The following is a 17,386-nucleotide window of genomic DNA, read 5'->3' as shown; positions in this document are numbered from 1 at the left end:
CCTTCCCCTCATATGCTTTGTTTTAAAAATAAAAAACAGACTGCTTAAGAAGTACAGGGCTTTGTTTTGGAGGGAGGAACATTTTTGGAATTAGTTAGAGGTGGTGTTTGACAACACTGAGGATGTACTAAACGATATAAAACACTGTAAGACATATATAATATTTCCTATTTTATGTTCTATACTGGTATATACTACATATTACATCACACATTACATGTTACATATATACATATAGTACAATTCTGTAACATTGTAATCATATAAAATTGTATGTAGGTAACAGTGTAAAATTACATAATGCAATTATACAATATATAACATAACATTACATGTTACATACATAATATAGATACAATATAAAATGCTATAAATATTATAAAATGGTTAATTCCATGTTATATGAAATTAATGAAAACAAAGAGGGGGAAAAAACCAAAGTAAAAGTGTTCCGCCAGCTCCGAGTTGAGTGGTGTCAGGTAATCGTGCTGTTCAGCCCACGTGACCCATGAGACTTTTCTGGGAACGAATTAAGGAGACAAAAGCGATGCTCAGCCAGTCCACGGCCTCGAACTGAAAGTCAGCCGGGGCTGGGCGGGGCCGCGGCGGAGCCACGAGGCCCGTGGGCCCGCCCCTGCTGCCGTCAAGCATTCCGAGCGCGTTTTGCGACAGACGGCGGTGGAGCCCGGCGCCGTCGCAGGCTCGCTTTCCGGCGGGTCTGCGGGGCTCCTGGCTCCTCTCGCCATCCTCCAGCACCTCAGGGCGTCTCTGGTCTCCTGACTCCCTGGCGGCTAGTCTGTGGCAAGAGAGCGGGGCCGGTCCCGGTTCTAGCCTGACCCGCGAGGTGACCTTGGTCGAGTCCCCTGTCGCGCCAAGCCGTGGCGTCCGTCTGTGGCGCATGCCTGTCAGGGACTCGACTCCCGAGCGGTTGACGACACAGACCTAGAGCGGCCCCACAGGCTGCCCCGGGGTAGGGGGGGCGCCGGGCCGCCGAGGGCGGTGGGGAAAGCTCGGCCGGGGGGAGATGCCCCTACACGTGAAATGGCCGTTCCCTGCGGTACCGCCGCTCACCTGGACCCTGGCCAGCAGCGTCGTCATGGGCCTGGTGGGCACCTACAGCTGCTTCTGGACTAGTGAGTGGGCCCAAACCCGAGGCAGGGTCGGCTACGGGTCTCCATGCCCAGCCAGAATTAGGGTTGGGGGTTGTGGGCGCTGGCAGGGGCTAGCTTGGCTGGGGGGAATCCTGGCTCCCGGGAGAAGGAGGCCAAGACCCCCATACTCCCCCTCTCCCTCCAGAGTGCATGAACCACCTCACTGTCCACAACAAGGAGGTGCTGTATGAGCTCATCGAGAACCGAGGCCCGGCCACGCCCCTCATCACGGTCTCCAATCACCAGTCCTGCATGGATGATCCTCATCTTTGGGGTACATGGACCAGTGTGCTGGGCACAGGGCGGCAAAGAGAGAACCTGGGACAGGGCCAAACCAAAGCAGAGCAGACGCTCTTCTCACTGGGCTTTTTATATAACCCTGGGACTCCTGTTTCTCGGGGGGTCCTGCCCCAGGGATGAAAGTTTGATTTGTGGTCCCTTCAGCATCCTCTTAGAGAATGTGATTTGGGGAGGGCCTCAGAAATTTGGAGGGAATGAAGAAGTGAGGAAATGGCCGCAGGACAAGGTCTGACAGCTTCTTTACTCTCATGTGTCAGGCCTGTGGAACTCTCCATTCTCTAAACCGCTGAAGGTTCCACAGAGCCTTGGGAACAAATCCGAGGACCGTAGGGTGTCCTGCCAAGGAAGCTCTAGGCTAGGGGCAGGAACACCTGTGTCCTGGTTCCAGGTTTGCCCCAGGCTGGGTTTCAAACCTCCAACCAGGCTCTTTGGGAGTCCAGTTCCCCACGTAGAAATTCCTTCTCCACTGACTTCACAGGGAGTTGCATGGCACCAATAACCCAGATGGCTGGGTACAGGGGTGCCCAGGGCTTCCCCTGCTGAACTTAGACGGTTAGACTATTGTAGAGCTCATGGGGAGCCATGTGGTCTAAACAGAGCCTTTCAGAGCTCACTCTGGCCACTGGGCAGAGAATGGCCTGTAGGGTGCCATGGGCAGATCCCAAGACACCAGGAAGGAGGCGTTAGAGCCATCCAGTAGCCTGGACTAGGGTGGTGGCCGTGACAATGGAGGAGAAGGGGTGGAAGAATAGGTAGCATCAAAATATATCAGAGAAGTAGGCAGACCAGATGTGAAGGGGATGGGAGAGAGGGAGGAGCCAGGGAGCACTTGGGGGTCCACCCCAAGGGTCTGGAAGATGCCACTTTGGGCCATAGGGAAATGGTGATGCTGTTGTCTTTGTCCCTCATTCACTGAAATGATGACAGAAAAGACTCCCCTAGGTCCAAGGTAAGTTGAGGCATGAAGCTTTTCCTCTCCTTCTCTAGGGATCCTGAAACTCCGCCACATCTGGAACCTGAAGTTGATGCGTTGGTGAGGAGGAATGGGCCCCTCACAGTGGGCCCGGCAGGCCTCACCCATCTCTGCCCAGATTTGCCCTCCTCCTCCTGCTCTGCCCAGGAGGCGGCATCCAGCAGTCCAGGCAGGGCATAGGGTGGGGCCCCGCAGGCCCTCCTGTGCCTCCATCCTGCATTGCTGAGGATGCCAGGCATCACGCAGCAGGGAGGGCAGGGTGCAGGGAAGGCAGGGATGATTGGGTCTTTACCCACTCCAGGACCCCCGCGGCCGCAGACATCTGTTTCACCAAGGAGCTGCACTCCCACTTCTTCAGCTTGGGCAAGTGTGTGCCCGTGTGCCGAGGTGCGCTGCTCTTCTGGGAGGGGCCGGTGGGCCAGTGGGTATAGGGAGGTGCTTCTGGGAGCTGCTCTGGCCTCCCTTGGGGCAGGGAGACTGGTGGCCAGTGCCTCTGGCTTGGCAGCACTGGGAATAGAGGGACCCAAGTGGGACAGGCAGCCTGGGAGCAAGGGGAGCTGGGGCTGTTTCCTCACCAGCTCCATTGTGTGGCAGGAGAGGTGGCACTCACTCCTCTGAGTGATGCCTTCTTGGAGAGCACTCAGTTCTCTGTGAGTGCCCAAGGAGTGTGAGACCCTGGGGCTCTGGCGTTAGAAGTCAAGGAGGCATTACCCACAGTTCCTTTCCTGGAGGATGTTGCTAAGAGACTTACTGACGGCAGTGTGATGTCATCGGTCTGTGATGGCGGTGGCATGTGCTGGCAGCTGCGGGGCTGGGGAGAACAAACACGCTTGTGGGGCAAGGGGTGAAGTCGAGTGACTACTCAGCCTGTCTTGAGAGCCTCAGGAGGTAGGGGCTGTTTTGATCCCCATTCTCCAGGTAAGGGGGCTCAGAGGGATTAAGATGCTGGCCCAAGGTCACAGGGCAAGGGATAGCAAAGCCAGGATTCAAAGCCAGGTTGCTTTTTCCTGTGTGGAAGTAGGATTTTTCCAGACAGAGTATGAAAGTAGAGGTGCCCTAGACACGGAAAGCACATAGCAGGCACTGGAGAGGTAAGTGATAAAGGTAGAAAATGTGAGTTGCAGGCTGAATGTGAAGATTCTGGAATACTCATGTTAAGAATTTGGGGCTCTCCTTTCTTGTCAGGGTAGTGACATGCTTTCTTGTCTGTGGTTCAGAGAGAGAGCACCCTGGCTGCAGCTTGGCTGACTGACAGGAGCAGGGCGGAGTGGAGGCAGGGAGCCTGGTTAGGGGCTATCGCTGGGCCTCCGGGGGTCACCACGGAGAGCCAGGGAGGGGGACTGGTTTAAGATGTTCTCTGGAGGCAGAGTTGACAGGACTTGGTGACAGATTGGGTGTAGGAGGGGGCGAGGAAAAGTAAACTTAAAAGATGACACTAGGTGACATCTGGGGACAGTGAGCCACTGGGAGGATGGGACTAGGGGAAAGCAGTATGGGGGATGCAAGGGGAGGTGAATCTCATTTTGCACGCGCTTCATCTGAGGAGCGGAGCAGGCCCAGAGACAGTGGGCTGCGCAGTTCTGGAACTCAAAAGAATGGTTGAGAACAAAGCTACTGGGGACTCAACGAAAAATGAAGTGACAAGCATAGAAGTGAGATTGTAGAGGGGGAGAGTGGGCAGAGAGCAGGGGCCCAGGGCAGCACCTCAGAGCACAGGACCAACAAACCACCAAGGCAGCAGAGAGCTGTGGCCCGAGAAGAAGGAAGCAAAGCAGGCCCTTTGGAACTGTGGAAGCCTCCAGTGACCAGGGAGAAGCCATTTCCTTGGACTGACGGCCTTTGGGGTGGGGTGGCCACACCTCCCAGAGGTTCCCTTGTGAGGAAGAAGAAAGAAGAGGAAGTAAGGGTATTAGATGGTCGAGGGAAGGTTTCTTATTTCTGGTAGGTGGAGGTAAAACTGGGTTCTGGTCGTCGTGGGTTTTGTCCAGCAAAAGTCCCACCGCGGAAGAACGAGATTACTCAAGACTTTACCATGTCAAGAGAGTGAGAGGGAGCCGGAGACTGACTCCCTGAGCCCCTCCAAAGCTCTTGTATTTATTGAGAATAGTCAAAGAATCAGAGTGAAATACGTCAGAGGACTGAGTAAGGGGCATGGTGCACATGCAGGGATGCAGGTCAGCAGTTTCAGTTCGGGAAAAACAGAAACATTATAATCTTAATTTATACTTAGAGAGAAGGTTACAATATCGATAGTACAAATGGTTATTTTAAAACTCAATCATGAGCAAGGTTACAGTGTTCCGAATAATTGATAATGAAAACCCAGAGCATCGCGGAGTCTCCATACTATGGTCAGAAATCGTCTAAGCACGTGAAGCAGCCCAGCTGTCCCCAGCTGAGGGCTCAGCCACAGTCTTCTGTGAGCAGAAGTGGCCTGCATTGTCCACCTGTGCCTGGTAAGTGAAGCACGTCCTGCCGGTTAGGGCGAGGGACGAGCTATGGTTTTCCATATGCACAAGCAGCCCTGAGTCTATGACCTTGAACTAAGCAAAGCGAGCAAAGCATGTCTGTGCCTTTCACGGCGAGGAGACAGTTTGTAGCAGATTCCTGCTGGCACAGCAGCTTCACGGCAGCTGAGCGAAATTCCACAGATAAGGTGGTGAGTGGTACTGAGAGTTCAGTCTTTTATACTTTTGGACATTTTTCTTTGGAGGAGCAGTATAATGACAAATATAGAAAGCATGGGTTTTGATTATACATTTCTTATGCCCTTATATAAAGGTGAGAATACATAAAGGTGAGAATATGATTTGGCAAAAGCAATTATTTCAATATCAAAGTTTGTTAACCCAAGTTTGTCTCCCACATAAAACATGGTAAAATCCAAGAACAAAACCTCAAATAATTAACAAGGGTTTTAATGAAAAGCTGCAGTGTCAGCCCGTCCAGCCCCTCAGACCTCCTTACTCCACAGAGACGGCTGCCGGAAACACTTCGCTTCCCGCTGCTTTTGGGGGCTACTTCATTTCTCTAAAACACAAGCAGAGGCTCCAGCGTGCTGGCTAGTGACAGCCGTTGTGTGTTGTGCTCTGCTCTGAGAAGTGGCAACTCTGCTCTTGTGCCCCTGTCCCTGAGTCTCAGTTCCTCCTTTCTGCAACCTCAGAGGCCTTCCATGTCCACATCTAGTCTCATTCTTCTTTCTGACCTGCATCTAAGTTTTATTGTACAATAAAAACAGAAAGCGAAATCTTCATCCTCAGCGCCTTCCAGTGAAAGAAAGTGGACAGGGACAAGCTGTTTCTCAAATGCATGTGTTGTGCAGCAAAGATCTCACAGCAAGTGTTGAATCAAAGGAAGTACCTGGTGCACTTTGCTCCTGTGTTCCAAAAGCCTCCCTTTTCCCCCCAGGCACAGGCCTTGTGATATGACATGAAGTATCAAAGTGATTGCATACTAGCTAAGCAGCGGAGCGAAAATAGCATTTGCAAAACCTGAGCACCGTGAGGTGCTGCTGTCGGCGCACAGCTGTAATAGTTTTAAATTTCGGTTTCAAGCTGGATGACTCAGGTGCAGCAGTGGGTTTTTGTAGAGAAGGAGTCTGCACCTCTGAAACTCACCCCTACGAGGTAATGTGATCCCAAGTAGGGGACCCTGTGCTCTCCCTCACAATGCCCTAAGAAACTGTCGTGGGTGGTGACTCCCCAGTGCCAGCCCCTGACAGAGCTGCTGGGCCAGGTTCCCATTTGGGTTGGGTGAGAATCCTGGACACCTATCTAACACCTTCCAAAAAGACTCGGCCTTGCAGAGAACAGGTTGAAAGTCCATTTCTTAGTGCCTTCGCCCAAGATAGTCCCAATGTCTGCCTGTACGTCCGTCTGTCTCTCTCCCTCTTTGTGGTATGGCTCTCTACTCCTTACCTGATAAGGATATTTACCCTCCTTCTTCAGCCCCCTCTTCTCTGTCTCTGTCCACTATTCAGACAAGGTTGATGAGATTCTTACTGCGTGTGGGCACAGGTTGTCCCCACGTGACTTCAGGTTGCAAGCCAGCATGCAGCATTAGGCATTGGTGTCCGTGTTGTTGCTGACTGCTAGGCCACCTGGGTCATGTCATGGTCTCAGGGCATTTCCAAGGCGAGTGTTGCTAGCTCTGGGGGCAGCTCGACCCCACTTTTTTCAAGACTAGCAAGTTTGAGTTTTCCCAACTCTCAATGACACTTTGTGTTCCAGCAAATGTTCTCCCTTTCCCAAGAGGCCTCACAAAGGGAGAGTCTGGTTTTCAGGGGGAGCCCTGCAAGGAAGGGGCCAGCAGGAGAGAGGGCCAGCAGAGGCTGCGGGCTTAGGCAGGGCTGGGAGGCCTGTGAGGAGCGGCTGTGGGAACTGGCCCGGCAGAGACACCAGGGGGAGGGTTGCTGTTCCAAATCTGGGGTCCCAGCGAGGCTGGAAGTCATGAGTGGATTTGGTTTGCTCCTGCAGCTCCCTCTGGGCCAGAGGCGGCAGATGGTAGGCTCACCCCAGGGGTGGCTCATCTCATGGCTCCAAGAGCCCAGGTGGGGAGGCAGGGAGGACAGTGAGTTGACCTGGGGGTCTGTGAAGGGACATGCTGCAGCTGTGTGACTGCGGCTGAAGTCGCTCAGTGGGTGAGACTGTGGTGGGACCAGCAGGTGAAAGGCAGGGTCATAGGTCGGTAGAGGAATGGCCACATTCAGAACTTCAGTGGGAGACAGTTTGAGATGATGATGCTTCCTTGCATGGAACAGGCACTTAGAGGTTTAGAGGATATTACTGAATGAAGGATGGCAAGGGCCACGGTGTGGTCTGGCAGTAGCCAGTGTTCCCGTGGATGCCCCCAAGCTGCTGCTTCATTCTTCGGGATTGAGGAGTGGCCTTGGGAAAATGGGGACTGACAGGGAGAGGCCTTTTCTTGGCAGGGGATGGCGTCTACCAGAGGGGAATGGATTTCATTTTGGAGAAGCTCAACCACGGGGACTGGGTGCACATCTTCCCAGAAGGTCAGTGGGGCTGGCAGGGTTGCAACTGTCTGAAAAAAAACAAACAAACATGGGTGGCACTGCCCCTTGCCCCTGCCTGGCGGCACGCAAAGCCCCACTTCTGTCCTCTGTCCGCTCTGAACAGGGAAAGTGAACATGAGCTCCGAGTTCCTGCGCTTCAAGTGGGGTAAGAGCTGCTGGCCCTCTCTGGCTGGGCGGCCCGTGGCAGACAGGGCAGCTGGGGGTGCTGGTACTAACAGGAAGGGGGCAGGTGCCGAGACAAGGGCTCGCCTTACACAGGGGCTGGCCCAGGGGGCTGGTTTTAACTGAGGGAGGGCAGGAGTGGCCCTGGTCGTAGCCGGCACTGCAACTCCACTTGCGCCAACGTTTCTGCCTCTCCCTGGGGCAGGAATTGGACGCCTGATTGCTGAATGTCATCTCAACCCTGTCATCCTGCCACTGTGGCATGTTGGTGAGCCTCCCTTTAGGGCCGGGGAGAGGGGTGAGACAGGGGCTTCGCTTGGTGGTGGTCGTGGGGTGGGGGGGGTCCACCGGATGGCAGGGAGAGGGTGCCTAGGCCACCCTGCTCCACCCTACACCTGCTCCCCGGCCTTCTATCTGCTGTGCTGCAGGGATGAATGACGTCCTTCCTAACAGCCCGCCCTACTTCCCCCGCTTCGGACAGGTGGGTAGGGGCTGCGACCTTGTCTGTCTGTCTGCCTGCCGTCTGCCCTGGGCCTCCCACTCAACACTGCTGAGGCCAGATTCAGGGGAGCTGAGTGGGACATAGAGAGGGACTTCCTGGCACCAAGGCCAGGAGAAGGAGAGTGAAGGAAGTAAGGTCTGGGGTGGGGACAGGATGACTAGAGCATGGACCCCAGGACTGGGATGGCCTGTGGATGTCCCTGCACCCGACCGCCTCATCATGAAGAGGGAGCCTAGACCCGATGGAGTACTCAGCAAGTTAGGGACAGGATTCGGCTTCTGGCTCCTTGGGGCCCTGGTGGCATGGGCAACCCCCTGTTCCTGTCACCCATTGGCGGCTGGCCTCCCCACAGAAAATCACCGTGCTGATCGGGAAGCCCTTCAGTGCCCTGCCCGTGCTGGAGCGGCTCCGGGCAGAGAACAAGTCAGCTGTGAGTTCCTCCCCCAGGCAGTCCTGTAGCTGTCCTAGCCCTTCCAGTCCCCTTGGCCTCTGGGGGACCCCAGGCAGGCTCCCTGAGGGCTGCAGGCCAGCCGCTGTCCTTCCCCTCAGGTGGAGATGCGCAAAGCCCTGACTGACTTCATTCAGGAGGAATTCCAGCGCCTGAAGACCCAGGCAGAGCAGCTCCACAACCACCTGCAGCCTGGAAGATAGGCGGCACCCCACCCAGACCCTGCCCTGGCTTCCTCTTGGACTGGGGAAGGGCGGGGAGGCGGGCGTGGGGGGGAAGAGGCACTCTAAGACCCAAGCCCCAGCTGCTGGGCTCTCAGTAGCGCCTTTGGCTTCTCGTGCCACCCAGAGCTGGGCTGGGGGATGGACTGATGCTTTGAGCTCAGATACGGTTTTTCAGACAGATTTGTCCAGCATCCTCAATGGGTGCTGTCTCCTAGTTGGTGAGTGTTCCAGCTCCTCTCCGGTTCTCCAGTTGAAGGTCTCTGATGCTCCTCCCACCTGGCCAGGCAGGGAGGGGGAAATTTCAGCAGGGGCTTCCTTCCTTCTTGCCTTCAAGGTGTTCTCTCTCAGGGTTGGTGCCTGGAGGGAGGTTAGTTGAAGGGGCGGGTGGCCAGGCCAGAGCTTCAAGGGGCCCACCAGGCCCGTGGCCTGGCCACCCGCCTGCTCTGATCCAGGAGCTGCTCACCATTTCCTCAGGGATGGCCATCAGCCATGTCTTCCTTCCGCCCAGGCTCCCTCACAGGCATGGGAGCTGCAGGCAGAAGAGCAGCCCTTTTCCTGAAGTGTAGCCCAGCCAAACGGAGCCTGCGGCAAGGGCCAGAGACCTGGCCATTTGCCCCTGTGCTGGGGCCCACCAACTTCTCCATCCTTCCCACCTCCCTGGCATGACTTGAATCCCTGGGGGCCTAGGTTTTCATGTTTTATAAACAATAAAGCATCTGTGTTGTGTTCTTTGACCTCTGGCCTCTCTATAGGGGTGCGGATGGGATGTGACCCACTGGACAGGAAGGCTGGGCCCTTAGAACTCTGGGTGCATCAGGAGCACTTGATAGGGGAGGGTGTAGCTCTGTGGTGGAGCACATCCCTAGTGTGCATGAGGTCCTGGGTTCAATCCCCAGTACCGCCTCTAAAATAATAAATAAATAAACCTAATTACCTCCTCCCACAAAAAAAAAAGTAGAAAGAAAGAAAAGATGGAATCACAAAGATGATTAGGACTGCAACTGCATGTGAATCTAGAATTATTTCAAAATAAAGGTTTTTCAAAATGACCAGAAGGGAGAAAAATCACTTCGGGAAAAAAAAGAAACCCTTGTAAATAAATACAGGAAAAAAACAGACTTTGCCAGTTAGCATTTATTGGTCCAAATATAACATCCCTTTTTATGTATATATCCATTTGGACAAACATCAACTCTGTTTCATGGAGAGTTCTGATTTTATACCCTAAATAAATGTTCCATTTTTCCATGTTCTTGTATTTTTACAACCTTCTCTCCATAAATATTATATAAATATTGCCTGACAGGTTTTAAAACTTCACATAAATGACATTTATAAAGTGTATAAGGGCAATTTGGTATTTTTTAATATAGACTTTTTTTAGAGAAGTTTTAGGTTTGCAGCAAAATGTGGCTTATCCTGGGTTTGCGAAATCTACAAATGCCATTCACCATATTAACTGATTAAAGGAGAAAACCTATACAATTATTTCAATAGATGCAGAAGCCTCTGAGAAAATATTCATAATTTTAAAAATTCTGAGCAAAGTATGAATAGAGGGGAACTTTCTTAGTCTGATAGAGTCTATCCACACACACACAAAACCTTTGTTAATCTGAAGGAGACTACAAAAAACCTAGAGTAATTACTATTTTTGATGTTGAAGCTTTGGAAACATTCTGTTCAAAATCGAACAAAATGAGGATGTCGACTATCACTGTTGTACTAGTGGTACTAGAGCAGTAAAACAAGGAAAGGAAATCAAAGTTACAATAATTGTAAAGAAAGAAAACCGGCATTATTTGCTGCTGAGAGGACTGTCTACATAAAAAACCCAAAAGAACTTACAGACAAATTTTTGGAAATAAGGGTTTAGAAAGTTTTCTAGCTACAAGATCAGTATGTGCAAAAAATCAACTGCATTTCTATACATACACCAGCAACAGAAAGTTAGAAAATATAATTTTAAACAAGACACCATTTACAAAAGTTACAAGATACCTAGGAATCAATCTAACAAAAGATGTGAAAGACCTATATTAGGAAAATCGTAACACTTTATTAAAAGACATTAAGGAATACCTAAGTAAATAGAGAGTGAGCCCATGCTCATTAATAGGAAGACTTGATACAATAAGTAAGTCAGTTCTCCACAATTTATCTACAGATTAATGTAATTCCAGTCAAAAGCTAATCAGGGTTCAAATATTCAGATATTTACACACGCATGTTTATAGCAGCATTACTTACAGTAGCCAAAAGGTGGAAACAGCTCAAGTGTCCACCAACAGATGAATGGAGAAAGAAATGGTCACATGATGGAATGTTATTTACCACAAAAAGAAATTCTGACACATGCTACAGCATGGATGAACCTTGAAACTATTATGCTAAGTGAAATGTGCCAAACACAAAAGGCCACATGTCGTATGATTCCATTTGTATGAAGTCCCTAGAGCAGTCAAATTCATAGAGACAGAATAGAATGGTGGGTGCCAGGGGTTAGGGGAGGAGGGAATGGGGAGTTAGTGTTTATTGCGGACAGTTTTAGTTTAAGATGATGACAGTGTTCTACCAATGGATGGTGGTGATGGTTGCACAACAATGTGAATGTGCTTAATGCCATGCAACTGTACACTTAAAAATAGTTAAAATGGTAAATTTTAATATTATGAATATTTACAATTTTTAAAAATAAAAATTGCTAAAATGATAAATTTTATGTTATTTATATCTTACCACTACTTTAAATAATCTAATCAGGTTTGAAATGATCTGATCAATCTAACAAATTAATTCTACAATTTATATGGGGGAATGGGTATAGCTCAGCGGTAGAGCGCATGCTTAGCATGCATGAGGTCCTGGGTTCAATTCCCAGTACCTCCATTAAAATAAATAAACAAATAAACCGAATTATTCCCCCCTGGGAAAATTTTGTTTAAAAACCAATAAGATAAAATTTACATGGAAGCACAATAGCCCAAGAACAGCCTCTTGAAAATGAAGAATAAGGTGGGAAGATTTGCCTTACTGGGTATCAAGGTTTATTATGAAGCTACAGTAATTCAGACAGTGTGGTACTGGATACACAAATTGACTAGGAGAATGAAATAGTGAGCCCCCCAAATGACCCACAGTTACATGGACACTTATTATACAAGAAAATTGGTATTTCAAGACAGTGAGTAAAGGTTGTTCATCTTAAATGGTACTGGGACAATTGCAGGTCCCTATGGAAAAGAAATAAAAGAAACTTGACCAAACGATGTGACTGACAAGGGGTTAATTTCTAAAATATACAAACAGCTCATACAGCTCAATATAAAAAAAAACCAAAGAATCCTATCAAAAAATGGTCAGAAGACCTAAATAGACATTTTCCCAAAGACATCCAGATGGCCAACAGGCATATGAAAAATGTTCAACATCGCTAATTATTAGAGAAATGCAAATCAAAACCACAATGAGGTATCACCTCTTATCGGTCAGAATGGCCATCATTAAAAAGAGTACAAGTAATGAATGTTGGAGAGGGTGTGGAGAAAAGGGAACCCTCCTACACTGCTGGTGGGAATGTAAACTGGTGCAGCCTGTGGAAAACAGTATGGAGGTTCCTCAAAAACCTAAAAATAGTTACCATATGATTCAGCAATCCTACTCCCAGGCATATATCTGGAGAAAACTCTAATTTGAAAAGATACATGCACCCCAATGTTCATAGCAGCACTATTTACAACAGGCAAGTCATGGAAGCAACCTAAACGTCCACTGATAGATGACTGGATAAGGAAGATGTGGTATGAATGAATATTACTCAGCCATAAAAAATAATGAAATAATGCCATTTGTAGCAACATGGATGGACCTAGAGATTATCATACTGAGTGAAATAAGTCAGACAGAGAAAAACAAATGTCATATGATATCACTTACATGTGGTATCTAAAAAAATTATACAAAGGAACTTATTTACAAAATAGAAATAAACTCACAGACATAGAAAATAAACTTATGGTTACCAAAGAGGAAGGGGGGAGGGATAAATTAGGAGTTTGGGATTAACAGATACACACCACTATATATAGAATAGATAAACAACAAGAGCCTACTGTATAGTACAGGGATCTCTATATTCAATGTCTTGTAATAACCTATAATGTAAAAGAACCTGAAAAAGATTATATATAGAGAGAGAGAGTGAGAGGGAGAGGGAGAGGGAGGGAGGGAGGGAGGGGGAGAGAGAGAGAGAGAGAGAAAGGGAGTGTCACTTTGCCTGAAACTAACAGAACATTGTAAATCAACTATACTTCAATAGAAAAAAAAGAAACTTGACTCCTACCTCACACCATACATAAAAGTGTGAAAAACAAGACAACTTCTAGAAGATAATGTAGGAGAATATCTCCATAATCTTGGGGCAGGGAAAAGCTTCTTAAACAAGACACACAAAAAAACACTAACCATCAAGAAAATGTTACATTTTACTACATTAAAATTAAGACGTTCTATTCATCAGAAGACATCATTAAGAGAGGGAAAAGGGAAGCTACAGACTGGAAGAGATTTGTAATAATATAACCAACACAGAGCTCATATTCAGAATAAATAAAGAACTCCTAGAAATTAACAAGAAAAAGATAAACAATCCAATAGAAAAAAATGGGAAGACTGATGAGAGCAGGTATTCCACAGAAGACGAAACGCAAATGGCAGAGCTGAAAATATATATACTGTATGAGTTTTTTGTAACTGCAGTCAGAAAGTACCATACACTGGGAGTTTAAAACAACCAAGATTTAGTCTCTCACAATTTTGGAGGTCAGAAGTCTGCGATCAGGGTATTGGTAGGGCTGGTTCCTCCTGAATCTGTTCCATCCCCTCTCCTTGCTGTTCCTTGGCCTGTAGACACATCACTCCAATCTCTGCCTCTAGCTTCACAAGGCCCTCTCCTCTCTGCGTTGTGTGTCTGTTTTTCTCTTCTTATAAGGACACTCGTCACTGGATTAGGGGTCGCTACTCCAGTTATGACCTCATCTTAACTAATTATATTTGCAAAGACCCTGTTTCCAAATGAGGTCACATTCTGAGGTTCCAGGTGAACATGAATTTGGGGGACACTATCCAACCCAGCTCATATACTCTATGACCTGGTAGATATACCTACTGAAATGTACATATATGTGCACCATAAGACATATATGTAATTGTCTGCAGCACCATTAGCCATACTAGCCAAAGTGGGAAGCCACTCCAATGTCTCTCAACAGTAGAAGGGCTGAGGGGCTGGCAGAATATTTACTCAGGGGAATAGCAGTCATGTTGCTATTATGCAATGACTCCCATTAACCTCCCAACTTTGAGTAGAGAATCTAGACACAAAATGTAATACTGAACAATTCCATTTATATAAAGTTCCTCAAACAAACAAAACAAAACAAACGTATTTAGGGATGCATGCTTCATTTATGCTCTGGTCTGAATGTCCGTGTCCCCTCCAAATTCCTGTTGAAACCTAATGCCCTAATGGTCTTCAAAGGTGGGGCCTGTGGGAGCTGCTTAGGTCAGGAGGGTAAAGTCCTCATGATGGGTATCTGGAGCCTTATAAACAGGCTCCAGAGAGTTCCTTCACCCCTTCTACCAAGTGAAGATACAATGAGAAGTCTGCAACCTGGAAGAGGGCCCTCCCTCTACCCTGATGGCACCCTGATCTTGGACTTTCAGCCTCCGGAATTGTGAGCAATACTTTTCAGCTGCTTATAAGCCTCTTTGCCTTGTTCTCACGGCAAGCACAGTACGGAGTTCGGGGGCTTTGGCAGGAATGTTCCAGGGCCTGGTCACTTGCTTTGTGGGTGTTGAGAGACTTCCACAGTGGTGGTAGGGGTCTCCTGATCCTCATATCACAGCTACAGTGGGGCGTCCTTGAACCTGCCTTCCAGTTCATCTCCTGCCTGGCAATGGGCAAGGAGAATTGCTCCCGAAGGGAAGGGGGAGACTGAATAATTGTGAATGATGATGCCGTCTGCCACGGCCCCTGAGACATCTTGCACTCAGAGGTCAGGAAGAGCCTCACAGCCAACCACGGGAACCACAAGATGCACCCCCAGCATCGGCCAACAGCAGAATAAAACCAGGGGTGGTGGAAGGCTCACACACTGGATTGTGCAAGGATGGTACTACACAACCTGCGTCCTCTGTGTGGCACTATGAGTAGGGCGATGCCATTTCATCATCTCAAGTACGAGCAGACTAAGCACTAGATGGTTTAGGGACACATACATAAGTGGTCAATCTCTAGGGAAAAAAAAGGAGGGAACAATAAACACCAAGTTCAGGCTAGCAATTACTTCTGGGGGTGAGGCAGGGAAAAAGGGATTTGAGGGATACAGATTCCTAGCCAAAGAATTGGCAGTGGCCTCTGAAGTCTGGGGCGGGGTGAAGAGGGCTGCTTTTACTGTATATTTCATATACTGGAAACGTGTAAGACAGCTTGTACATGTCTATGTAACACTCATGTAATTGATGTAGCACATAAATATCACACATAGTTTAGTATGTGTTCAATATTATATTAAGACAATTTAAGAAGACGAGGGGATGATGAGGGCCCAGAAGGATTTTAATGAAGAAATGCCTTTACCCTAAAAAGAAAGCCCCAGGACAGAAGGTGCCCATGGGTGCTGTCAACATTGAGGGAATGACAGCTTGGATATCACCTTGTGGTCAAAGCAGACTCACGTGGGTGCCACTCTTTGCACTTCCCTCCCAGCTCTGTGTCTTCCCGCTTTTGAACACCTATCACCCTGTGTTGTGGCCTACACTATTCCGCATCTCCTCTAGACCAGATTGTGAACTTTTTTTGGTTGTGGGGGAGGCAATTAGGTATATTTACTTATTTATTTTATTTTTTAATGAAAGTACTGGGGACTGAACTGAGGACCTTGTGCAGTTTAAGCATACAATCTACCACTGAGCTATACCCTCCCCCCCAGATGGTGAACTCGAGGAGCAGGGTCCGAGTCTGACTCAGTGCCTGGCCCAGAGCAAGTGCTTCAGGAAGCCGGGAAGGTCACCACTGCAGGGACACCTGGCAACTGAGGGAAGGAAAAAAAAAAGCAGCCAAGGGCTTTTCTCCCCTAAGGATGGGGAGCAAGAGACCGCTGACCAGCAAGATCACAATTTCAAGAATGTCTTTGCCTTGAAACTTTTTAAAATGGTGCCCTTTGTGTTCCTAAGTTTGCCCATGGCCACTGGCTCCTCTTGTCAGTCTGTGTCACTGCTCTCCTGGTCCCCAAGGTCCATCGACAGATTTCACTCCCATGGCACTGTTATAGAACTTCCCTCTTAAAATGTGTCCCTTGCCAGGTCTGTTCTGGGCCTGGAGGACGTCAGCTATGCTGTGACGCCCTGGTTAGGGGCCCTCAAGCTCTTCCCCTACCGGGGGCTGGGCCGACCAAGATCTCCAAGCAGGACTTTGGTGAGTGACTGACTGACTGAGGGAATGCAAGTAAGCCTCAGGGCAGCCAGCAAGCCCAGCCAAAGCTGCCCTACCTCCTGCCCCTCCATCAACCTGGCCAAGCCCCTTTCATCTTTCTCCTATCTCATCTGCTCTGCTCACCAGAGCCAGACCAGCCCTTCAAAATACAAATTAAATCAGGGCACTAGGACTTCAAACTTCTTCAGGGCTTCTGGGGATACAGCCAGCACCAGCATTAGTTCCCCTCACCTGGCCTGGCCACTGCCACTTGGGGACCCTACAAATACCCTAAACTTAACTATCCCCAACTGATCTCATCTCCCAGTCCCCAACTCCAAGAGCCACCTTCAGCTGCTGTCTCCCCTGACCATGTCCAGCCCGCCTCTTTTCTTTAGCTCAACTGCCACCATCCTAGCCATCCTAGTGCGAGTCACACTGGTGACAACCAGGACTACAATCTCAGAAGCAGTTTCTCTGACAAGTGGAGGTGATCAGTGGCCTATCAGCCACATGGAGCTGGGTGGGAGTCACTATGTGCAAGGTGCAGTGGCTCCCAGCACCTAGTCCCTCCTTCTGCTGTGCTTTTTTCCTGCAAGGCAGTGAGAGTTCTGCACACAGACTGAATTCTGCCAATGAGATGGTGTTTGAGGGGCGGGGGTGGTAGTAGCAGTGGCTGGGCAGTGTCCCAGTGTCCAGTTATGATTGCCCCAATTTTTGCAGCAACAAATGGTGATGCAATGGATCGCTTTGTAGGTGCATCCTGTATTTCTGCTGAATGGATCCCTAAGAGGGAAATTGCTTGGTTAAACGTCACACACATTTTAGCTTGTTGGATGCTGCCAACTTATCCTCCAAAAACGTTCTACCAATTGATATTCTCACCACTGTGTAGGTGAGACTATGTTTCCTAACATCCTTGCTGCCAACAATGGGCAGTATCAAACGTTCATCTCCCTGTATTTTTGTCATGAAAAATATCAAGCATGTAGTGTTAGCTTCCCAGGACTGCTGTAACAGACCAGCACAAACTGGCAGTCTTAAACCAACAGAAATTTATTCTCTCAGTTCTGGAGGCTAGAAGTCCAAAATCAAGGTGTCAAGAAGGCTGTGCTCCCTC

General features: G+C 48.9%; 1 protein-coding gene across 4 annotated transcripts; it reads left to right on the top strand.

Annotated features, from left to right (window-relative positions):
• Positions 1-672: 672 nt before the first annotated feature.
• On the top strand, positions 673-9,526 carry TAFAZZIN (tafazzin, phospholipid-lysophospholipid transacylase). Of its 4 annotated transcripts, none has more exons than XM_031446177.2 (10): positions 673-970; positions 1,297-1,425; positions 2,439-2,484; positions 2,726-2,811; positions 7,355-7,435; positions 7,560-7,601; positions 7,824-7,886; positions 8,047-8,099; positions 8,473-8,550; positions 8,670-9,526. In XM_031446177.2, exons 2-10 carry the CDS (start codon positions 1,302-1,304, stop codon positions 8,769-8,771), a joined length of 675 nt encoding a protein of 224 aa, XP_031302037.1. In that variant the 5' UTR covers positions 673-970; positions 1,297-1,301; the 3' UTR covers positions 8,772-9,526. The 4 variants fall into 4 exon arrangements, with proteins under 4 accessions (XP_031302037.1, XP_031302036.1, XP_031302038.1 ...); XM_031446176.2 differs by having other exon boundaries at positions 673-1,133; XM_031446178.2 differs by lacking the exon at positions 8,047-8,099 and having other exon boundaries at positions 673-1,133.
• Positions 9,527-17,386: the final 7,860 nt, after the last annotated feature.

Source organism: Camelus dromedarius, chromosome X (genome assembly GCF_036321535.1).
Source record: "Camelus dromedarius isolate mCamDro1 chromosome X, mCamDro1.pat, whole genome shotgun sequence".
NCBI lineage: Eukaryota > Metazoa > Chordata > Mammalia > Artiodactyla > Camelidae > Camelus > Camelus dromedarius.
The sequence above is the reverse complement of the archived record's forward strand: the minus strand, read 5'-3'. Positions and strand labels throughout refer to the sequence as shown.

Coding starts and splice junctions, on each gene's coding strand:
- TAFAZZIN (XM_031446176.2), top strand. CDS start 1,025: ATGCCCCTACACGTGAAATGGCCGTTCCCTGCGGTACCGCCGCTCACC. Junction 2,812..7,354: donor GTGTGTGCCCGTGTGCCGAG/GTGCGCTGCTCT, acceptor TTTTCTTGGCAG/GGGATGGCGTCTACCAGAGG. Junction 7,887..8,046: donor CCTGCCACTGTGGCATGTTG/GTGAGCCTCCCT, acceptor GCTGTGCTGCAG/GGATGAATGACGTCCTTCCT.